The 20178-nt window shown below is 33.8% G+C and overlaps 1 protein-coding gene across 1 annotated transcript; it reads left to right on the top strand.

Annotated features, from left to right (window-relative positions):
• The first annotated feature begins 330 nt into the window (after positions 1 to 330).
• Positions 331 to 17974, top strand: LOC132747904 (interferon-induced protein 44-like). Its single transcript, XM_060737433.1, has 6 exons — positions 331 to 489; positions 2184 to 2239; positions 11885 to 12067; positions 13603 to 13743; positions 15996 to 16170; positions 17663 to 17974. Exons 1-6 carry the CDS (start codon positions 471 to 473, stop codon positions 17950 to 17952), a joined length of 864 nt encoding a protein of 287 aa, XP_060593416.1. The 5' UTR covers positions 331 to 470; the 3' UTR covers positions 17953 to 17974.
• Positions 17975 to 20178: the final 2204 nt, after the last annotated feature.

Raw genomic sequence — 20178 nt, 5'->3', positions numbered from 1 at the left:
CTGACGGGATTAAACTTATGCGACAAAAGACTAGTTTGTTATTACTGGTTGTATGCCAAGTATCTAAACAGAAATAAAAAAATCATGAATTAAAACAGTTACATGCATAACCGCTCAGTATAGCTATTTACTCAAGTATAACTACCTTCAGAATATACATTGACTTCCATACAGCACAAGTTAATTATGATAATAAATAAGTCAATGAAAACAACACATTACCAGTATGTGATAAAATTATCAAGTTTAAGTCCAAATATTTTCATTTACGTATATAGGCAAACAGATAATGTAGAAGGTACCTACGTGCTCAATGTACATATATATAAACAATTATCAAGGCAAAGTAGGTTGATAAGATAATGCAATCAAGTCATTTTCATTTTGGGTGATGCCTTTAATATATGAATATTTGTATATTTTAAGGAACAGCAGTTGTACAAAAGGACACTTATTGAAACACTTTCAATATGGGAAATTATTCCTCGTGTAGGTTTTTTTTTAGATTACCTTTTGTATAAGTTAATTTTTGTTATAACTCATTTATCACATACGCACATTAACCATTCAATCATTTGCCAAACAAATGTTACTTTATTTCAATTTTTGAATATGATTTTGAATGAAAATTTTAATTTTTGAACAATTTCAGAAAAAGTTTTGGTTATATTTACGCTACTTTTTGATAAAAATAAACAAGAAATAGAGGATATTTGTTTGTTTGTGTGTAAGATGAAATTTTATTTCATCGAGTGGGCTTTAAAAACAGTATTCTCACGAGTGGCGAAGCCACGAGTGAGAATACTGTTTTTAAAGTTCACGAGATGAAATAAAATTACATCTTACACAACAAACAGACAAATTTTCTTTTTATTTTATGCTTAAAAACAAGTTAAAACGAAATTTCCATAATTTTAACGTTAATATTAAAACTGTTTCCCCCATTGAGAGCCCCATTTATTCGGAATTTCTCATTAAAAAAAGAAGTCTTGAGCTGAAAAATAAGTCCGCCAATCAACATTAAATGACGGTGATATTTATTAATTTTATTAAAAAAATATGAATGATTGCTTGTTTTGATAATAAAAACAAACAATTCTTGTAGGAGAAAAAGTCCAACCATACATCCATATTTCTGTTACTTAGTGCGAATTTATATTAGACCTGACTTTGTAAATTGTAAGCGGCAGCCATTTTTTAAAGTTGTGTATTTCATGGGAGGAAAATAATTGTGTAAGATTCAGAGGGATGTAATTTGGATTTGTTAGTCATACACATTTTTAAAAGAAAGAAAACTTATTTGAGAATTGTAACAGACAAAAAATAAGTGTTGACAGATGTGAAAACATTCAGAAAAGGAGCTAGGAAAATGGAAAACTTGGAAACCTGCTCAAGAACGCTGGGTTGATTTAACTTATTCTTCGAGTTATGGCTGTCAATGCTTTCAATTTTTCATGAAGCATACGGCAGTTATTGCTCGTAGGATACTTTAATATGCCCAAATGTCATCAAGAGCAGTTTTGCATGGGGAAGGAATGTATTTTTGAGACTGTCAAAATGAAACAAAAAAACGAAATTTGGTGATTGGAATTTCATGAATTTGAATGAATAGAAGTAAGTTTTCTTCTTTTTATTACTTTTGACATTTAAGTTATTAATCAATTTCAGTTTTGCTTTTTCTTTAAACAGCCTGACATTGTCAGAATTGTCAGCAAAAATAAAATTGAGGTACCACATGGGGAAAATTTTAAAAAAGTAGTTTCGTCATTGAAAAGAGTGAAATTATATTTTGATAATTTTCACTGTGAAATTACCAAATATAATTTTCACGGATAAATCAATAATCCACTGAAAAGCATAAAATAAACCTGAAATACTTACGTCTCACACAAATATATGGAAGAGTCGTACAGAATTTCAGTTTCATTCCTCATTTATTCGTCGCTTATTTCTTCGATGAAGAATATTTTTTCTTTAATATTTAAATCTAATTTTGAATATATCGACAGTTGAAATGTGTCCTGTTTGCTTCTAGAAAATAAATCGTATTATTATTTCATAATACAGACGACCTTGATATAATCATCAGTTAAAGTAATATTTTCTGAACTTTTGAAACATTTTATTTTACATTTTACAACCAAAGTACACACAAGGTGTATATTATTTCTTTCTGTTTATAGCTAGGCCATCTTTGATGGAGGAGCCATGGAGACAACCATCCCACTGGTATGACAGGGTATGTACATTTTTTCATTCAATCTTTAAAATACAGTTAATGGATAACATTAGTTAGATAAATGGAGTTCAATATAATTAGCTAGTGAAATATAGGAACATATCAGAATAAAAACTACACAGTAAAACTATTATTCCGACGAAACTATTGTTACCCGAGATGTTTACTGCTTCTCACAAACCCGTGTGTTATTTATTTTATCACCCTCAAAAATACTGTGATGATTTGAAATGTCAACTTAATCTATATGTAACAAAATTAAAGCAAGAGTAGTAATATCCTATGTACGTGATAATTAAACTGTCCTTACCGGGCAAGTTGTAAGTGCACTTTAATAAATTAGGCCATGTTCTATGAAATTTAAAAAGCTATAAGTAAAGAAGAGAACTAAAGTATCTATAAAATAGGTACTCGACCGAAGTTTAACTTGTTAACTTGCAATTTTTAGTAAGTTTTCGTTCAATGAACGCCGCTTTTTGTTGTTGATCTTGTTTATCATATTCGATACACATAGAAATGTTAACAATGCTTGCATAACAATGACATAATAATTCTTTGTACATAAGACAAAGCATCATTTTGTGAACATAGAAATAAAAATATAAGCATCTCTTTAAATTAAGATAACTTCAATTATCATTATTGATTGGTCAGTATATCCCATACGACTAATTTGTTTCTTTTGACGTTATAAATTGTTTTATCATTTGCAATATTGATAGTATTACTTAAAGAATCCCATATGAAATATTGCAAGTAGAACAAAGAAGATAATGAACCCCATTAAATCAACAGGTTTGTTTTAAAGAAAAATGTGATAACTTGAGCTAGACACTTAAAGGTCAAGTATTAAGAATATAGATAAAAACAGAATCCCTAAAGAAAGCCCAACACGGCAAAATTGAAAATGTTGCAGGCTCGGGTTGATTGAGCCTGTTCATGGACGGCACTGGAAAGTGCAAGTTACCGTCCACGCCCCCTAGCACCGGCTTAAGCAGAATTCAACATTTATACATGAAATGGTAAAATTTTGAATTTAGAAACATCTGCAGATGTGTTCATACGGCGGTTATCATGGAACCTTCAATGTGACACTTCCGTGCCATTCCATGAAAAGCGGCGTATGGTCCCCAAGTAATAAAAAGCGTGTGCCCTAAACGAGAAAACAATGGGCAGAACTAAATAAAATGGAATTTTGAAAGGGGATCAGAGGTTATGAAGCCTGCGTATCACAGATAAGACGTCAAAAGACAAATTTAAAAAGCAGGCAACATATCCTAAGGGTGATTCAACATTATTCAAGTAGGAATATTGGAACCACCCAACTAGAAAATGCCGAAAAATTGAAACTAAAAATACCACAAGCACAACAATAATGTCGTGCTGAACGATCTTCAAGGACCGAAAATATAACATCATTGATTAAATGTACGGGGAGACTTTTTACAGCCGCCACACGGCACAAATAACACAGATGTGATCATAACATAGATAAAAAACAGAATCCCTAAAGAAAGCCCAACACGGCAAAATAGAAAATGTTGCAGGCTCGTTTTGATTGAGCCTGTTCATGGACGGCACTGGAAAGTGCAAGTTACCGTCCACGCCCCCTAGCACCGGCTTAAGCAGAATTCAACATTTATACATGAAATGGTAAAATTTTGAATTTAGAAACATATGCAGATGTGTTCATACGGCGGTTATCATGGAACCTTCAATGTGACACTTCCGTGCCATTCCATGAAAAGCGGCGTATGGTCCCCAAGTAATAAAAAGCGTGTGCCCTAAACGAGAAAACAATGGGCAGAACTAAATAAAATTGAATTTTGAAAGGGGATCAGAGGTTATGAAGCCTGCGTATCACAGATAAGACGTCAAAAGACAAATTTAAAAAGCAGGCAACATATCCTAAGGGTGATTCAACATTATTCAAGTAGGAATATTGGAACCACCCAACTAGAAAATGCCGAAAAATTGGAACTAAAAATACCACAAGCACAACAATAATGTCGTGCTGAACGATCTTCAAGGACCGAAAATATAACATCATTGATTAAATGTACGGGGAGACTTTTTACAGCCGCCACACGGCACAAATAACACAGATGTGATCATAACATAGATAAAAACAGAATCCCTAAAGAAAGCCCAACACGGCAAAATTGAAAATGTTGCAGGCTCGGTTTGATTGAGCCTGTTCATGGACGGCACTGGAAAGTGCAAGTTACCGTCCACGCCCCCTAGCACCGGCTTAAGCAGAATTCAACATTTATACATGAAATGGTAAAATTTTGAATTTAGAAACATCTGCAGATGTGTTCATACGGCGGTTATCATGGAACCTTCAATGTGACACTTCCGTGCCATTCCATGAAAAGCGGCGTATGGTCCCCAAGTAATAAAAAGCGTGTGCCCTAAACGAGAAAACAATGGGCAGAACTAAATAAAATGGAATTTTGAAAGGGGATCAGAGGTTATGAAGCCTGCGTATCACAGATAAGACGTCAAAAGACAAATTTAAAAAGCAGGCAACATATCCTAAGGGTGATTCAACATTATTCAAGTAGGAATATTGTAACCACCCAACTAGAAAATGCCGAAAAATTGAAACTAAAAATACCACAAGCACAACAATAATGTCGTGCTGAACGATCTTCAAGGACCGAAAATATAACATCATTGATTAAATGTACGGGGAGACTTTTTACAGCCGCCACACGGCACAAATAACACAGATGTGATCATAACATAGATTAAAACAGAATCCCTAAAGAAAGCCCAACACGGCAAAATTGAAAATGTTGCAGGCTCGGTTTGATTGAGCCTGTTCATGGACGGCACTGGAAAGTGCAAGTTACCGTCCACGCCCCCTAGCACCGGCTTAAGCAGAATTCAACATTTATACATGAAATGGTAAAATTTTGAATTTAGAAACATCTGCAGATGTGTTCATACGGCGGTTATCATGGAACCTTCAATGTGACACTTCCGTGCCATTCCATGAAAAGCAGCGTATGGTCCCCAAGTAATAAAAAGCGTGTGCCCTAAACGAGAAAACAATGGGCAGAACTAAATAAAATGGAATTTTGAAAGGGGATCAGAGGTTATGAAGCCTGCGTATCACAGATAAGACGTCAAAAGACAAATTTAAAAAGCAGGCAACATATCCTAAGGGTGATTCAACATTATTCAAGTAGGAATATTGGAACCACCCAACTAAAAAATGCCGAAAAATTGAAACTAAAAATACCACAAGCACAACAATAATGTCGTGCTGAACGATCTTCAAGGACCGAAAATATAACATCATTGATTAAATGTACGGGGAGACTTTTTACAGCCGCCACACGGCACAAATAACACAGATGTGATCATAACATAGATAAAAAACAGAATCCCTAAAGAAAGCCCAACACGGCAAAATAGAAAATGTTGCAGGCTCGTTTTGATTGAGCCTGTTCATGGACGGCACTGGAAAGTGCAAGTTACCGTCCACGCCCCCTAGCACCGGCTTAAGCAGAATTCAACATCTATACATGAAATGGTAAATTTTTGAATTTAGAAACATCTGCAGATGTGTTCATACGGCGGTTATCATGGAACCTTCAATGTGACACTTCCGTGCCATTCCATGAAAAGCGGCGTATGGTCCCCAAGTAATAAAAAGCGTGTGCCCTAAACGAGAAAACAATGGGCAGAACTAAATAAAATGGAATTTTGAAAGGGAATCAGAGGTTATGAAGCCTGCGTATCACAGATAAGACGTCAAAAGACAAATTTAAAAAGCAGGCAACATATCCTAAGAGTGATTCAACATTATTCAAGTAGGAATATTGGAACCACCCAACTAGAAAATGCCGAAAAATTGAAACTAAAAATACCACAAGCACAACAATAATGTCGTGCTGAACGACCTTCAAGGACCGAAAATATAACATCATTGATTAAATGTACGGGGAGACTTTTTACAGCCGCCACACGGCACAAATAACACAGATGTGATCATAACATAGATAAAAATAGAATCCCTAAAGAAAAATTCTGGAAACAAAGTGATCCCTCGGAAGCATTAATCACAACAAAATAACATAAGAATTGCAGACTCGGTTTGATTGAGTCTGTACATGAGGGATAATGAATAAGTGCAACATCCCTCACGCCCCCTAGCACCGGCTTGAGCGGTACTCAATTCTCAACACTTTATAGTGTTGGCATCAATGATCCCGAAGGACCAGAAAATATAACAACACTGAAGTGAAGTACGGGGCAACTTTTTACAGCTGCCACACGGCACTTGACACCTGCTGTTGTGAAGTACAAAATTCAACACGGCAAAATTGAAAATGTTGCAGGCTCGATTTCGTGTTGTTCCATAACATTTAAAATAGAGAAAAACAGAATCCCTAAAGAAAGTCCAACACAACAAAATTGAAAATGTTGCAGGCTCGGTTTGATTGAGCCTGTTCATGGACGGTACTGGAAAATGCAAGTTACCGTCCACGCCCCCTAGTGAAATTTTGAATTTAGAAACAACCGCAGATGTGTTCATACGGCGGTTATCATGGACCCTTCAATATGACACAGTAATGCCATTCCATGAAAAGCGGCGTATGGTCCCCAAGTAAAAGAATCCTTTTGCCCTAAACGAGAAAACAATGGGTCGAACTAAGTAAGATGGAATTTTGAAAGGGGATCTGAGGTTATGAGGCCTGCATATCACAGATAAGACGTCAAAAGACAAATTTAAAAAGCAGGCAACATATCCTTAGGGTGATTATACAGTATTCAAGTAGGAATACTGGAACCACCCAAGTTGAAAATTGCCAAATAGAAGAAACTAAAAGTACCACATAACATGTATACACCCTTGCTAAAAACCCTTGCTAGGTTTTTTTTAGATAACTTGGCAGAAGCGATAACCATTATGATACCATGCGCAGAGCACAATAATCGAGTCACTGCCCTCAAGGTCAAGGTCTTAATCAAAGATAAAATGTGAAAGCATCTATTTTTATGTTACCTCTATATTGTTAACGATTCATAGGTTTTGAAATTTAAAATCCACAAAGCGAGAGTGAATTATAGGGAATTATAGGAATGGCATCCATCCGCCTGTCCTTTCGTCTGTCAACATTTATTTATTATGTCAGCTCTTAAACTTTTTAACAATTCAAAGGTTTTATTTATTCTCATGTAGTGGCTTGCCTGCCCGTGATCTGCATTGTGCTCTGTCCTGTTTTTGTTTGGGGTCCTCCTGGGCTCCTTGCCACTGGCTCTTGTCACTGGGTCGGGTGGGGGATGCATTCATTGAATATTCAAAATACACGAACGGACAAACAGAGATATATTAAAAATCTATCTTTAAGTATACATATTTGTGATGTAATATTGGGCATATAATTTCATGAAATTCCTAGTACCCTAAAACTAGATAGATAATTTAGTGGCTCTTTATTAGTTTTATAAAAGGTACGTCTGACCGTTGGCCATCAACAGCAACGGAGTATCGATCTGTTGCTATCAACGTTCACCTCCGCGGGACGTTGACCCCGTCAGACAGGCGGAGGAAAAATTGATTGGAAATAATTGTTACAAAGTGATTGGTACAAATATAAATCAAAGAAAAAATCAACGTGAAATTAAGGTAAACATATTGCACATAGCCCTTACATATATACAGCCTTGATAGTCTTTTTTCTAATAAGTAGGCATTATTGCACAATCCCATAAAACAACTATACATGTGAAGGAAAAAGTGATTTGAAATAATTGTAACAAAGTAATTCGTACAAACCAAACATAAATCAAAGTAAAATTATCGTGAAATTAAATTAAACATATTGCACATAACCCTTATATATATACAGCCTATATAGTCCTTTTTCTAAATCAGATTAGGCATCATTGCACTGCCCCTATTTACATTGTTTCTTATCTCTCACTATGAACTTGTCGATCGATCCTCATCACATTGTGAACTTATAAAGTCTGATATCATGTCGTGTTGACGTTTCAGCGCCATTTTTTTGGATTGTGACTTTTTTTCGTTTCTAACTCTATTCGACAGGTAGCTGTTTAAATCGCTGGTGCCGTCTCCGACGACAAAACCCTCCGGCCATATTCTATGTTCCACTCCGTCGGCTATTAGCTGTTCAATACGTGCGGGAGATATTCCCTCTTTATTGTCAAACATAGTGGATACTTGATACTTTACAAATGCCCGTTGAACTTCAGTTAGCAAATCAGCATTAGCTCTCCGGTCCGGCTTATAAAACGGTTTAATGCTCTCTCTGATGTTTTCTTCGAGGTCCTCCAAGGTGGTGTTCAATCTAGAAATAAATAAAAAAGTAAAATATGTATATCATCAATAGCCACATTTAGATAACAGAGGTTCCTTTGGGATCATTGATCTCAACACATTTATTTTTGAAGATTTTATATCGCTTATGCTTGTGCTAGGGGCGTGACAGGGTTGCGTTTTGCAAAACTGCCAATTAACAGACACAATCAAACCAAGTCTGCAATTTTTCACTTGTTTTCCGCGCATTTGAAGGATTCTTTTCATTTAAAATCCATGTATATAGAGAGTTATAAGTGTACAGAAAATTAATGACCCTTTCCTTTTGAATATTCAATGATCTTGTTTATCATATTTTAATATTGCTAAGCACAATTGATCCCCATCATGACACAATCTGAAGAGAGCACGTCAAAGTTGCTGCCCTAAAGGTATATCTAGGTTGCTATCCCAAAGGTCACACTTAAAGGTCAAATGATGAAGTCCACATTTTCCTATCTGCTCTTTAACTTTTTAACTACTGAAAAAATGTTCACCATTTTGACTTGATGTGTGGAGCGCAATATTCAGGTTGTTAAACCAAGGTTTTAGACACGCAAAAGTCACTCAGATGTCAAATGTTAGAAATTAACAAGCTTTATGTCCTCTTCAAAACTTTTTTACAATTGAGAAGTTTGATTATATTGGCACAAATGATCACACTCATCACCTACAGATGATAACTACAAGGTGGCTAACGCTAAAAGTTAACCAGCAGTCTTGTAATTCTCAACTGAAATTATTTGAAAAATAAACACAAAATAAAACATTAGTCACAATTGAAATATGATAAACAAGATCAGTATGATAAGTTAAATAGAACATATCACTAAAATAGAGAAAACAAGAATCCCTTAAGAAAGCCCAACACGGCCAAATTGAAAATGTTGCAGGCTCGGTTTGAATGAGCCTGTTCGTGGATGGTACTGGTAAGTGCAAACTACCGTCCACGCCCCCTAGGACCGGCTTAAGAAGTATTCAACATTAAACAGTACAATTTTGAATTTTGAAACATCTGCAGATGTGTTCATATGGCAGTTATCATGGAACCTTCAATGTGACACGTAAGTGCCATTCAATGAAAAGCGGCATATAAAAGTGGCAGACTGTCAATAATCTTATGGTACATTTATAAAAAGAATCGTACTGGAATCATAAGCTAGAACCAATAAAACCTGACTAGATTTATAAACTGTGTAGGCTACATAGTTGAATTTCTTCTAGCTGTGAAAAGCAAAGGATTTCTACAATAACTATTTCTCTGTATAACTAATTTTATTAAACAACTATATATGCAACTGCATGGTCATGGAAAACCACCTATTCAATCGTACGCCTAAAACTATGTAATAATACATGCATGTTTTGTTATTGTTTTGCTGCATTAAAGTACATACTTACTTTAGTTACAATTCTGCTAAATATTTACATCTTCAGATAGCATCTGTTTCTATCCTCTGCTTATATACAGACATATATCCCTTGATACGCAGCTAATCTAACTGCAAAATAGGGGACAATGAAGCCTGTGACCGAAATTAAAATAAATGTGGGTTTTAAACCATGTTTTGCATGATATGTGTAAGAACGGAAGCAACAATGGTCTTGTTAGTAGGAAAAACAAGGTCCTCGACATTTAGAATATAACTAGTTGCTCACACAGTATCCACAGGCATCATATAATGTATTTTCCTTGTGCAAAAAAATAATTTTGAACTAGAAGATAGCACATTTTTTAATGTAGATCTGCCATCAAGAACTAAAATGACTGAAAAAAAATATGTCTGCAAACAATAATCATGCACGTATGCTTGTATGAGTGTTTAGTACATATTGTCAGGAATATTGGATAAGCTGAAATTTAAACGAACATAATGGTTTTTTCTTACAATCTACACCGTAAAAATAGTCTTGATTCAACTCAAGATCATTAAAGCAAATGTACACCCATAGCGACTGTCAGTTTACATCTACACAACTTAACTGCTCTTGTTAGCTAGAAAAATCCCATCACTTTGTAGATGGATTAGTTTACATTAAAGGGACAATATGCTCATCTTAAGGTATATAGTGAGTGAACAGGTGAGAGTCAAAAAGAAATTTCATTTTGCAATTATTCCTTTTGATTTAATAATTTACTCCACATAAACAATAAATAACCAAATTTCTATAAATATCATTTAGAATTTACCTGTAACGTTCAATAAATAAAAAAGAGTGGGGCATTATTTTTATGTCTTTGGCATATTTCAAATTTTATCCTTAACATTTTCCAATATAAACTGTTGGTCAAACACCATTTAAACAATCAGTCATTTGAAATATAAAGTCAATTATCTCAACTTGACTATGAAAACATGAGCATAATGTCACATTAATTTTTAGAACATATTGTCTAAAAATTGTCCATATAACTTTATCATAACATTTTATTAGTAAAACAATTAATAGTTTTTTTAATACATTATCAACTATAAAATAATCTCGAGCATGTTGTCAATTTTAGATTACTTAATGATTACACTTTGTTGAATTGGGTTTGAATAAATTTTACTGTCCTTAAAAAACATTTTTTTTACAAAAATGTAATAAAAAGAAATCTAATAGCCTATAGATGAATTGTGGTTATCAATGTTTTAAAAAAGAATTGGCACTTGGATGGTTGTTTTATAGAATATGTAAAGACAATTGGAAAAATCACAAACTCAGGGTGTGTGGTGCAAAATATCGATCAAAAATCATCTTTCGCTACATCAAGTATATCTTCATAAAAACCTAAAAACAAACAAACTTGATATAGTTAAAAAATCAAATCTGGAATAAAGGGTTTAAGCAATTGTACGTTTTTTCTCGTCTCGGTAAGATCTTACCTCTAAAGCCCCTAGGTTATTTTTTTACCCCTCTAATCCCGATTTCATCCCCTGTCCCTGTTGTCCAACATTGTATCTATAAATCCAATCATGATATGTTTTCTATAATTTCATTAATTTCCTTTCGTAATTATTTCTTTTTGAGGCATCATTTAAGCCTGTCCGCTGGCTCTCCGTGCGCAATTCCTGTTTTTGTCTCCTGGTCTCTGCGATTGTCTTATTATGTCGTGTTGTGTTTTGTTTTATTGGGGGGGGGCATTTGAACGGCTCTTATCCTATGTGATCTTGTATCATATCCTGTTGACTTCTGTATTTTCGTAAAACACGTGGCCACTAATTAAAAATCATCAATTTAAAAAACATGTTTTTTCTTTTACAAAGTTGCGTTAAAGATGATTATATTTTATTTTATTATCATTGCTTGTTTTTCCTTTTCAGCTTGAAAATTCAATTCGTAGTGAAATTGACGACATCAAACCAAAAGAGAAAGCAAATATTGTATTTGTTGGACCAATTGGAGCAGGAAAATCATCATTTATCAATTCAATTTTAACTGTTGCCAACAGACATAAAGTCGAATATGCGCCGGTTAAGAAAGGAAGCAAGAGTTGTACAGTTAAAGTAAGCATATTTTCTTTGATTATACATTGTGAAGCAACATATTTAAATATCGAGTATGCATTTAACATATTTCATGTCACTTATCGTTTGCTTCGTTTTAGATGAACGAATAAAGCTAAAATATTCATAACAATATCTAAACAACGCGGCAAATATCTGCATAAGAAAATACCTAAATATAAAAATCTGGAAACAAAGTGATCCCTCGGAAGCATTACTCACAACAAAATAACAAACCATTACGACATTTCCTGATACAATTTATCTCTTGGGGGTATTGTTATCTCAAGTACTAATGTCAGGCCTTAGCGGGTATCTTTATTGGTACTAGATAGTGCCTTACCATGTAAAACGTCAAATATATACCTTAACATAACATGCTTACGGAATTGTTATAGTTTACGATGTAGTGCGTTCGTTTAAGTAAAAAAAATGCATCGAAAGAATGACTGTATTGGATAAAATCTGAATATAATGATCAAGAGGGGAGAGCGACGTTCACAACGCAACATTCAATAACGTCTTTTCTTCAATTGAAAAAACTACTTTATTGTCTTTGATACGTATTTCCTTTTTAAGAAATTTTGGAAAAAAAATAAGATTAAAAATCACACAAAAATATAGAGACTTACCTTTCAGTTTCAGTTATATAGAAATAAATATGTGCTCACACACGAAATATGATCTCTATAGTGTTCGACGGCACCCAATTTGATCAAACTATAATTAATGTTCAAATAAGAGTGTTTAGGAAAGCAATGGTATCTGTATGTATCGTTTATTCTCTTAAATGAATTTAAAAAATAATAACCTATTATAAAAAAACCCGACATTACTTTTATAAAAAGCCTAGTTTATATTCTGAAACACAATTTCGGTGTAAGGTTAATCTACACTGTTTTCTAAAAGGTTCATAAAGGTTTCACTCCTGAAAATGTTCAATGTAAAAATGATACTTGTATGAATGACGTAATAAATTTTGATCAAAATAACACTACATCTAAAAGTTTCGTTAAATGACGGACAATGATATCGTCACAAAAGGCTATGCTACATTGATGGCAGTATCTTTAAATAATATGCTTATGCATTAACAAATTGAAAGAAAACTGAAACACTACAGATCGATCAAAACATTTAATGCCTTTGAATATTGCAATGACTTATGCTAAAAATAAAATAATATTTTGATCCATGTTAACAGAATATAAACCGGAAAAAGTAAAGGAAAAAACAAACACTTTGCGCTAAAAGCAAGCAAACGTCCAGTTGATGATATACTGCAAAAGAATGCCTTTTTTATGGAGCATGTACTGCAACTTGAGATTTTGTCATAATGTTAGTAGTTGAAATACTACATTTACTAATAGAGTAATCATATAGTATTCCATTTATACACTTGAATAAGAATCAAATGAACAAGTGAAACAAACCAAGTTCTGTCTAAGTCAAAATAATGCGCTCCTTTATGATACTGTTTCAAGGTTTTAAACATTAAGTGAACAAATCGACACTTCTAGAATTGTTCATTTCAGTATGTGAATTACAAAGACAACATAATGCTTGAAAACTTTCAATGGAAAGATTGTATGGGGATAGAACAAGGTGAAGAAGACGGGTTTAATACAAAAGACATCATAGCTGTTCTTAAAGGACATGTAAAAGTTGGTTATGAGGTAAATTTAAAGATTTGGAAGGGTCGTAAATGTTTATCGTTACCGCTATTTATTATTTCATTCCGAAATTTCATTTCGCGCATAGTTATGTGTTAAAATAAGCAATAGCATATTTTAAACTTTAAAAATATGCATGTATATTACATTAAATGTTAAAAGTATTTGTCTATTTGTACGGGAATTATTATCATGAAATAGATAAATTTTAGACATAAAGTTCGATTTTTAACGGAGATAGACTCATTTTCATTAAGGATGCAAAAACCATGTCATTCTTGTTCATTTACATATCCAAATCTTATAAGCAGGTAATACCATACATTGTTGACTGTAATTGACGGGCTCATGATATCGCTTTGTGAATATATCCACCACCCCTCATCACTTGTGGCTGAGGGATTACCTTTAAAGCTTGTGACATCTGAAATACATCCACCGTTTATCTCTGCCTAATTGTATGAGGCGACAAAATGTGTTCGAATTAAGAAAAGTTTGATTACAATATGCCAAGTCTAACTGTAGTTATAGTCTTGAAAACTATTTTTCTATTTCAAATAACGGTGACCTTAACCCAAGGGGGTCCAAAGACCATTACAACCTGAGTCTTTATATAAGCCTACTATATACGAAGTTTGATTACAATATCTTTTTTCTAACTATAGTATATGTCTGAAAACATTTTATAGTTACAGTGACCTTGACCTTGATTGTAGGGGGTCCGAATGCAATTACGACGCGGATCTTTATATAAGCTTCCTTTATACAAAGTTTAAAATAATATCTCATTCCTATTTCTAGTTATTTTCCGGAAATCATTTCTTCTTTTAGTAACGGTGACCTTGACCTCAGGGGGTCCAAATGCAAAATCAACCCATGGCTTCATATAAGCTTGCTAAATACAAAGTTTGATTACGTATCTCATTCTAAAGTCAAGTTAATGTCTGAAAACCATTTTTTTTTCTATTATAAGTAACATTTACCTTGACCCCAAGGGTCAAAGAATGCAATCCCAACCCGGATTCTCATATAAGCTTTCAACCAAGTTTGTTTACAATATCTTATTTCTAACGGAAACCGTTTTTTCTATTTTTAGTAACAGTGACATTGACTTTAACCCCAGGGGTTCCAAATGCAACACAAACCCGACTCTTTATATTGACTTACTGTTTTGCAAGTTGGATCACATAATTGCATTCCTATCTCTAGTTATTGTCCAGAAACCCTTCATATCTTTAGTAACAGTGTTCTTAAAGCAATACAAGCCTGGAATGTTACATAAGGCTGCTTTTTACAAAGTTTGACTATAATATCTCCTTCCAAATGCAAGTTATCGTCCGTAAACCACGAAGGTGACCGATGGACGGAAGGACATTCGGACGGACCGACTCCTATATACCCCCGCAACTTTGTGTGTGGGTGTATAATTATCTCTTTATGTGACAAAGAACACGTCATGCATCCAGATCGTTAGAGGTGGTAATAATGCCGGTCTTTGCTGGTAATTACAGTCTTATTGTAGACGAAACAGTGACATATTGTAAATAGTTATACTATTAGTGTTTGTTGATGAAAATTTCAATCTCGTTTATGGGTTAACTTGTTCTAAGCAAATATAAGCGGACATTCTCTGTTACATGAAAAGATGGACATATCGACCAAAAGCTCACCTATCTTTGGTCATTGGGTGAGGAAAATATTACAATCTCACTTTTTTATTGATCTTTTGAAAGTAAACACTCACATTATATATTGACACTCTGCGTTACCTATTTCGCATTGCCATGTTCAGAAACAGTCTTGTTTGACTAGATTTCGTAATTACTCCGTTCTTTGTTGATATTCACCATTATGCAGAGGTTAAATAACCAATGCGGATTTTATATAAAACTTTTTGATATTTGCTAAGATGAAACGTGATTAAAGTAGGCATCAGTAAAACGTAGAAATATGGTATTTTTAATACTTATCTGACTTAAACCCAGTTTATTTCATTATCATAGCTACAAACCGTAATGATCGTAATGTTACACACACATCTCGGTATAGTGAGATAAGACAGATAACAATAAACAGTGTAACGCTAATTATGTAAAAAAAACTTTAATATCTTTATTATTTTCAGAATTAAGTTTGATTTCTTGTTTCTTTTGTTTAAATTATTATTTTTTATAAACTCAATTGAAACAGCGTATTCAGCTGTTTTCTTACGTGGTGCTTCACCGGTATGTTTTGTTATTGTACTTTTCCTTCAGTTTAACCCACGCACACCAATTTCGAAAGATGATAGGTTTTACCGTGAAAATCCACAGTATAAACATCAGGCCCATTGCGTTGTTTTTGTAGTTGATGGCAATGCCATACAGCAACACATGCCACGAAACTTTTCAAAGAAAATAAAAGAAATGCAGGAAGAAATAAGGCGGTTACGTAAGTTACTGCATTGCGCTTATTATCACATACAATAAGAAAGAAACGACACTGACTTTTTTTTCAGAAATTTAATTTCTTTTGATGGGTGTGTTCGTGTAAAAAGGGTATATGATTTACATCAAGTCCGCTTTTCGCTTCTTTGCCACCAAAATGCGAAAAATGCAAAAACACGAATGTATGACGTGTCGTCATTTCGTCTTTTCTCTATTTCGAATTGTTGAGGTGAAAAGCGAAAATACTCCAGAACAATGGCGACAATACGACGCGTTAAATCTGTGATATATTGGCATTTCATTTTGTCGTATTTTTCGCCTTTTCGTATTGTTGCATTTTAACATTTTCGCAGAGTTGCATTTTGACTATTCGAAGACCATTCGGAACTGCCTCGGCTATTATCTATAATAACCTCGGAAACAAAAACGGTTTAAAAGTATTCTAAAAACGGGTTTTTAGATGAAAAAACAAAAAACAGAGATAAGGGTTAAACAAAATTTTATATTTTTGACATCAAAGTTTTGTTCCCGGTACCTTATGTTTTAAAAAATATGCGACAACACTTTGAAATTTTAAAATTTATGCCCACTGATGTTCAAAACAAATCCGACAAAAATGTCAACATTTTTGGTTTTTTGTACTTTGGGTTTTTACAGCTAATAAAACCCATATAAATAATGTATTTTTTTGTTTTTTGTACCTTAAATTTCCCAACTTATTTTAGGGGGTTTTTTTACTACATATAGGGAAAAATTTTAAAACAACTCCCGGGCATTAAATTACTAGTTTTTTTCTTAGCGTAGGAAAAGACCGAAATACCACATCCGTTCTGTGTATTCATATTATTGTGTTCGAGGTCCTTATCCGAAGACTGACGGAAAGGGCCGAGTAGTTGCGATTGTTCGAAGAGACGACAAAGTTTATATATTATTTTCTCTTTGTGTTTTTGTACTTTTGTATTTTGAATGCAAAAATGCACCAATGCGAAAATGCAACAATGTAAAAAAGCGAAAATGCAACAATGCCAAAATGTAACAAAGCAAACATGCGCAGGTATACTTTGTCGTCTTATTGTGTTTTTGAATTTTTGAAGTTTGATCACGAAAAAGTGAAAACAGGACAGATTTAATGCGAATATACGACGGATTTTATGTTTCGTATTTTCGCCTGTCTTCTGTCGTATTTTCGCTTTTTCGCTTCGCATTCTGAGACTAAGAAGCAAAAATACGACATGGCGTTATTCAGCTACCATATGTAACACGTGTTGACTTTGACATTGTAACATTATTTTTAAGTTCCGACAATTAACGACAACTAATTAAATCGATATGCTATATCCAGAAAAAGAACACATTTTCATGACCACTACTCCTCAAGAAACACAAATAATTGTAAGATATTAATAATGTTGCTTTTGTTGAAGTTTATATTCTAAGTCAAACTAACACTGAAAACATCATTTGGCTGATATAATAACATTATAAATATTATATAGATATACCACGGGTACTTATATTGACGAAAGCTGATTTACTTTGCAAGGAAGTATACAAGAACAACGAAGTTATGTTCCGAAGCTGGCTCGTTAAAGAAGCTGTTAAGACAGCAAGTGATATATTTAACATTCCTGAAGCCTCGATACACCCAGTCACGAATTATGAAAGAACATATGATATGACCTGGAAGTACAACATACCAATTCTTCTTGCTTTAACGCAAATATTACATTATGCAGATCACAAGATTGAAGACGATCTTCAGAACAGCGACAGTGACAGTGAATAAACAAATGAGTTTTCAAAAACAATGGATCACAAAAACAAAACTCTTTTTTGGAAAATGTCATCGTTTTATTATGATATTTGCACTATTTCATGATATATTTTATTAATTTACTTAAATTAAGGTCAATAAAGGTTCGGAATGTACAACGACGGCAATAAAAATACAAAATCTCTCAAACTGAAATTTCATATATTTACTCACATTATATCACGTCTAGAAAAATACATTTATGCCTATATACTGTTTGCATACTTACTTTCACCGTCTGGCAAGTTAAAATCATTTAATCTTCCAAAACCTCATCTGGCATCACGCCAAACTTTATCAATTAATGATTAACCTGTCCGTACTCTGTCTTTGCCCGGTCCCGTTTTTGTTTGGGGTCCGCCTGGGCTCCTTGCCACTGGTTCTTGTTGCTGGGTCATATGGGGGATGCGTTCATTGAACGCCGCCTTTCCTTGTTGATCTTGTTAATCATATTTTTGTATACTGATAACGATATGAAAATTTCTAAATCATATTATCATCAAAACTGTTACTATATGATTATGAAGATTTGTATACATGTATCTGGTGTTTTTTTACCGTTTCTTCTTATCCGGAAAAAACTTTATCGGTTTTGCACTTGTATTGTAAGTGTTTGAATTTAACATGATTACATAAAATAACGTGGATGAGGTTAATGACTTGATTTGTACATGTACGTTTTGCTTCCTTTTTAAAGTATATATATATTATTAAGTAGAAAATTAACTGTATAAAACATTTTTTTAATTATATAATAAAACCTTTTCTTCTGCCATAACTCTATCCCCGTGTCTTTAGACTGGAAAAAGTCTAATTGAAGTTTATATGACCGCTACAAAACTACATCTGTCGTTTTACAAAAATTCATGCTTCAACGTTTATGCTTGCAATAGCTTTTAAAATCATTGTCAGTACCGTAAAATTTTGTGACAGTTGCAGAAATTTGAATTTTTAAAAAAAGTATTCGCATTTTTGGGTGTTAGTTACTAAAAAAATATTCATGCCCTTTTTGATAGCAAATAATATATCAACAAAAACAGTAACTTATTGTAAACGTTTTTTGACGTGAAATACTAACCGAGTTAAAGGGTATATTTCTTCGATTTTCCAGGATTTTCCATCAACTCGACATCGGGAACGAACGATGTCGAAAGGCTGCCACTGACTTGGACAATATTTCATCCACACGATACAGATAAATAAAAGTAGTTATCGTAGAAAATGGTTCTATGCTCATGAATAAAAGGAAGAACTTCACTTTATTAATTAATGAGCTTCTAAACGTGGTTTACGCAGAATTCTACCAGAAAGTCTTACACATCTCACGGCCCCGTCCGACAACTACATTGTATCTGCGCATGCGCAAAACGCAAAGTCTTACGTTCCTCACGGGTCTGACAAAATTCACGCCACACCGGTATTGTAGCAGAAATGGTAATGGTATAAACATGTATTTTAAAAGATTATAAAGCTATCAAAATGGTGATTGGCCAATAATCAATAACGAAAAGATATTTTTTAGTATTAAGTGACTAAAGTTTTTTAATACTGTCCCATTCTTTTTATCAAGTGAACGTATCTTATGAAATACGAACTTACACGCATTCTTTTACTTGGGACCATACGTCGCTATTCATGGAATGACACTATTGTGTCACATTGAAGGTTCCATGATGACCGCCGTATGAACACATCTGCGGATGTTTCTAAATTCACAATTTGACCATTTTTGTGTTTAAATGTTGAATTCTGCTTAAGCCGGTGCTAGGGGGCGTGGACGGTAACTCGCACTTTCCAGTACCGTCCATGAACAGGCTAAATCAAACCGAGCCTGCAACATTTTACAATTATGCCGTGTTGGGCTTTCTTTAGGGATTCTGTTTTTCTCTATTTAATTGCTTTCTGTAATCTCCGTGGGTCACGTGAGTTTTGCGAGTCAGAATGTAAAATTGAAAACAAGTTTGGTAAAGTGCAAAATAAATTTAAGTTTAATGTTATAATCTGTACACTCACCATTTACGCTTAGATTGACATAATGCCACTGATTGTAAACTTTCACAGTGAATTATATCAGAAAACCAATTATTGAATTGTAATGTGTAACTAAAATGTCCCTCTCGTTAAGAGAAAAAGTGGTTAATCAACACATTATGTTACACTTCACAAATTGTCAGATAAGACAAAACGATGAAATCTCAT

The sequence above is a fragment of the Ruditapes philippinarum genome, unplaced genomic scaffold, assembly GCF_026571515.1.
Source record: "Ruditapes philippinarum isolate M1 unplaced genomic scaffold, ASM2657151v2 ctg3795_1_1_1_1, whole genome shotgun sequence".
NCBI classification, from domain to species: Eukaryota; Metazoa; Mollusca; class Bivalvia; order Venerida; family Veneridae; genus Ruditapes; species Ruditapes philippinarum.
This window is presented reverse-complemented; position numbering and strand designations above follow the sequence as displayed.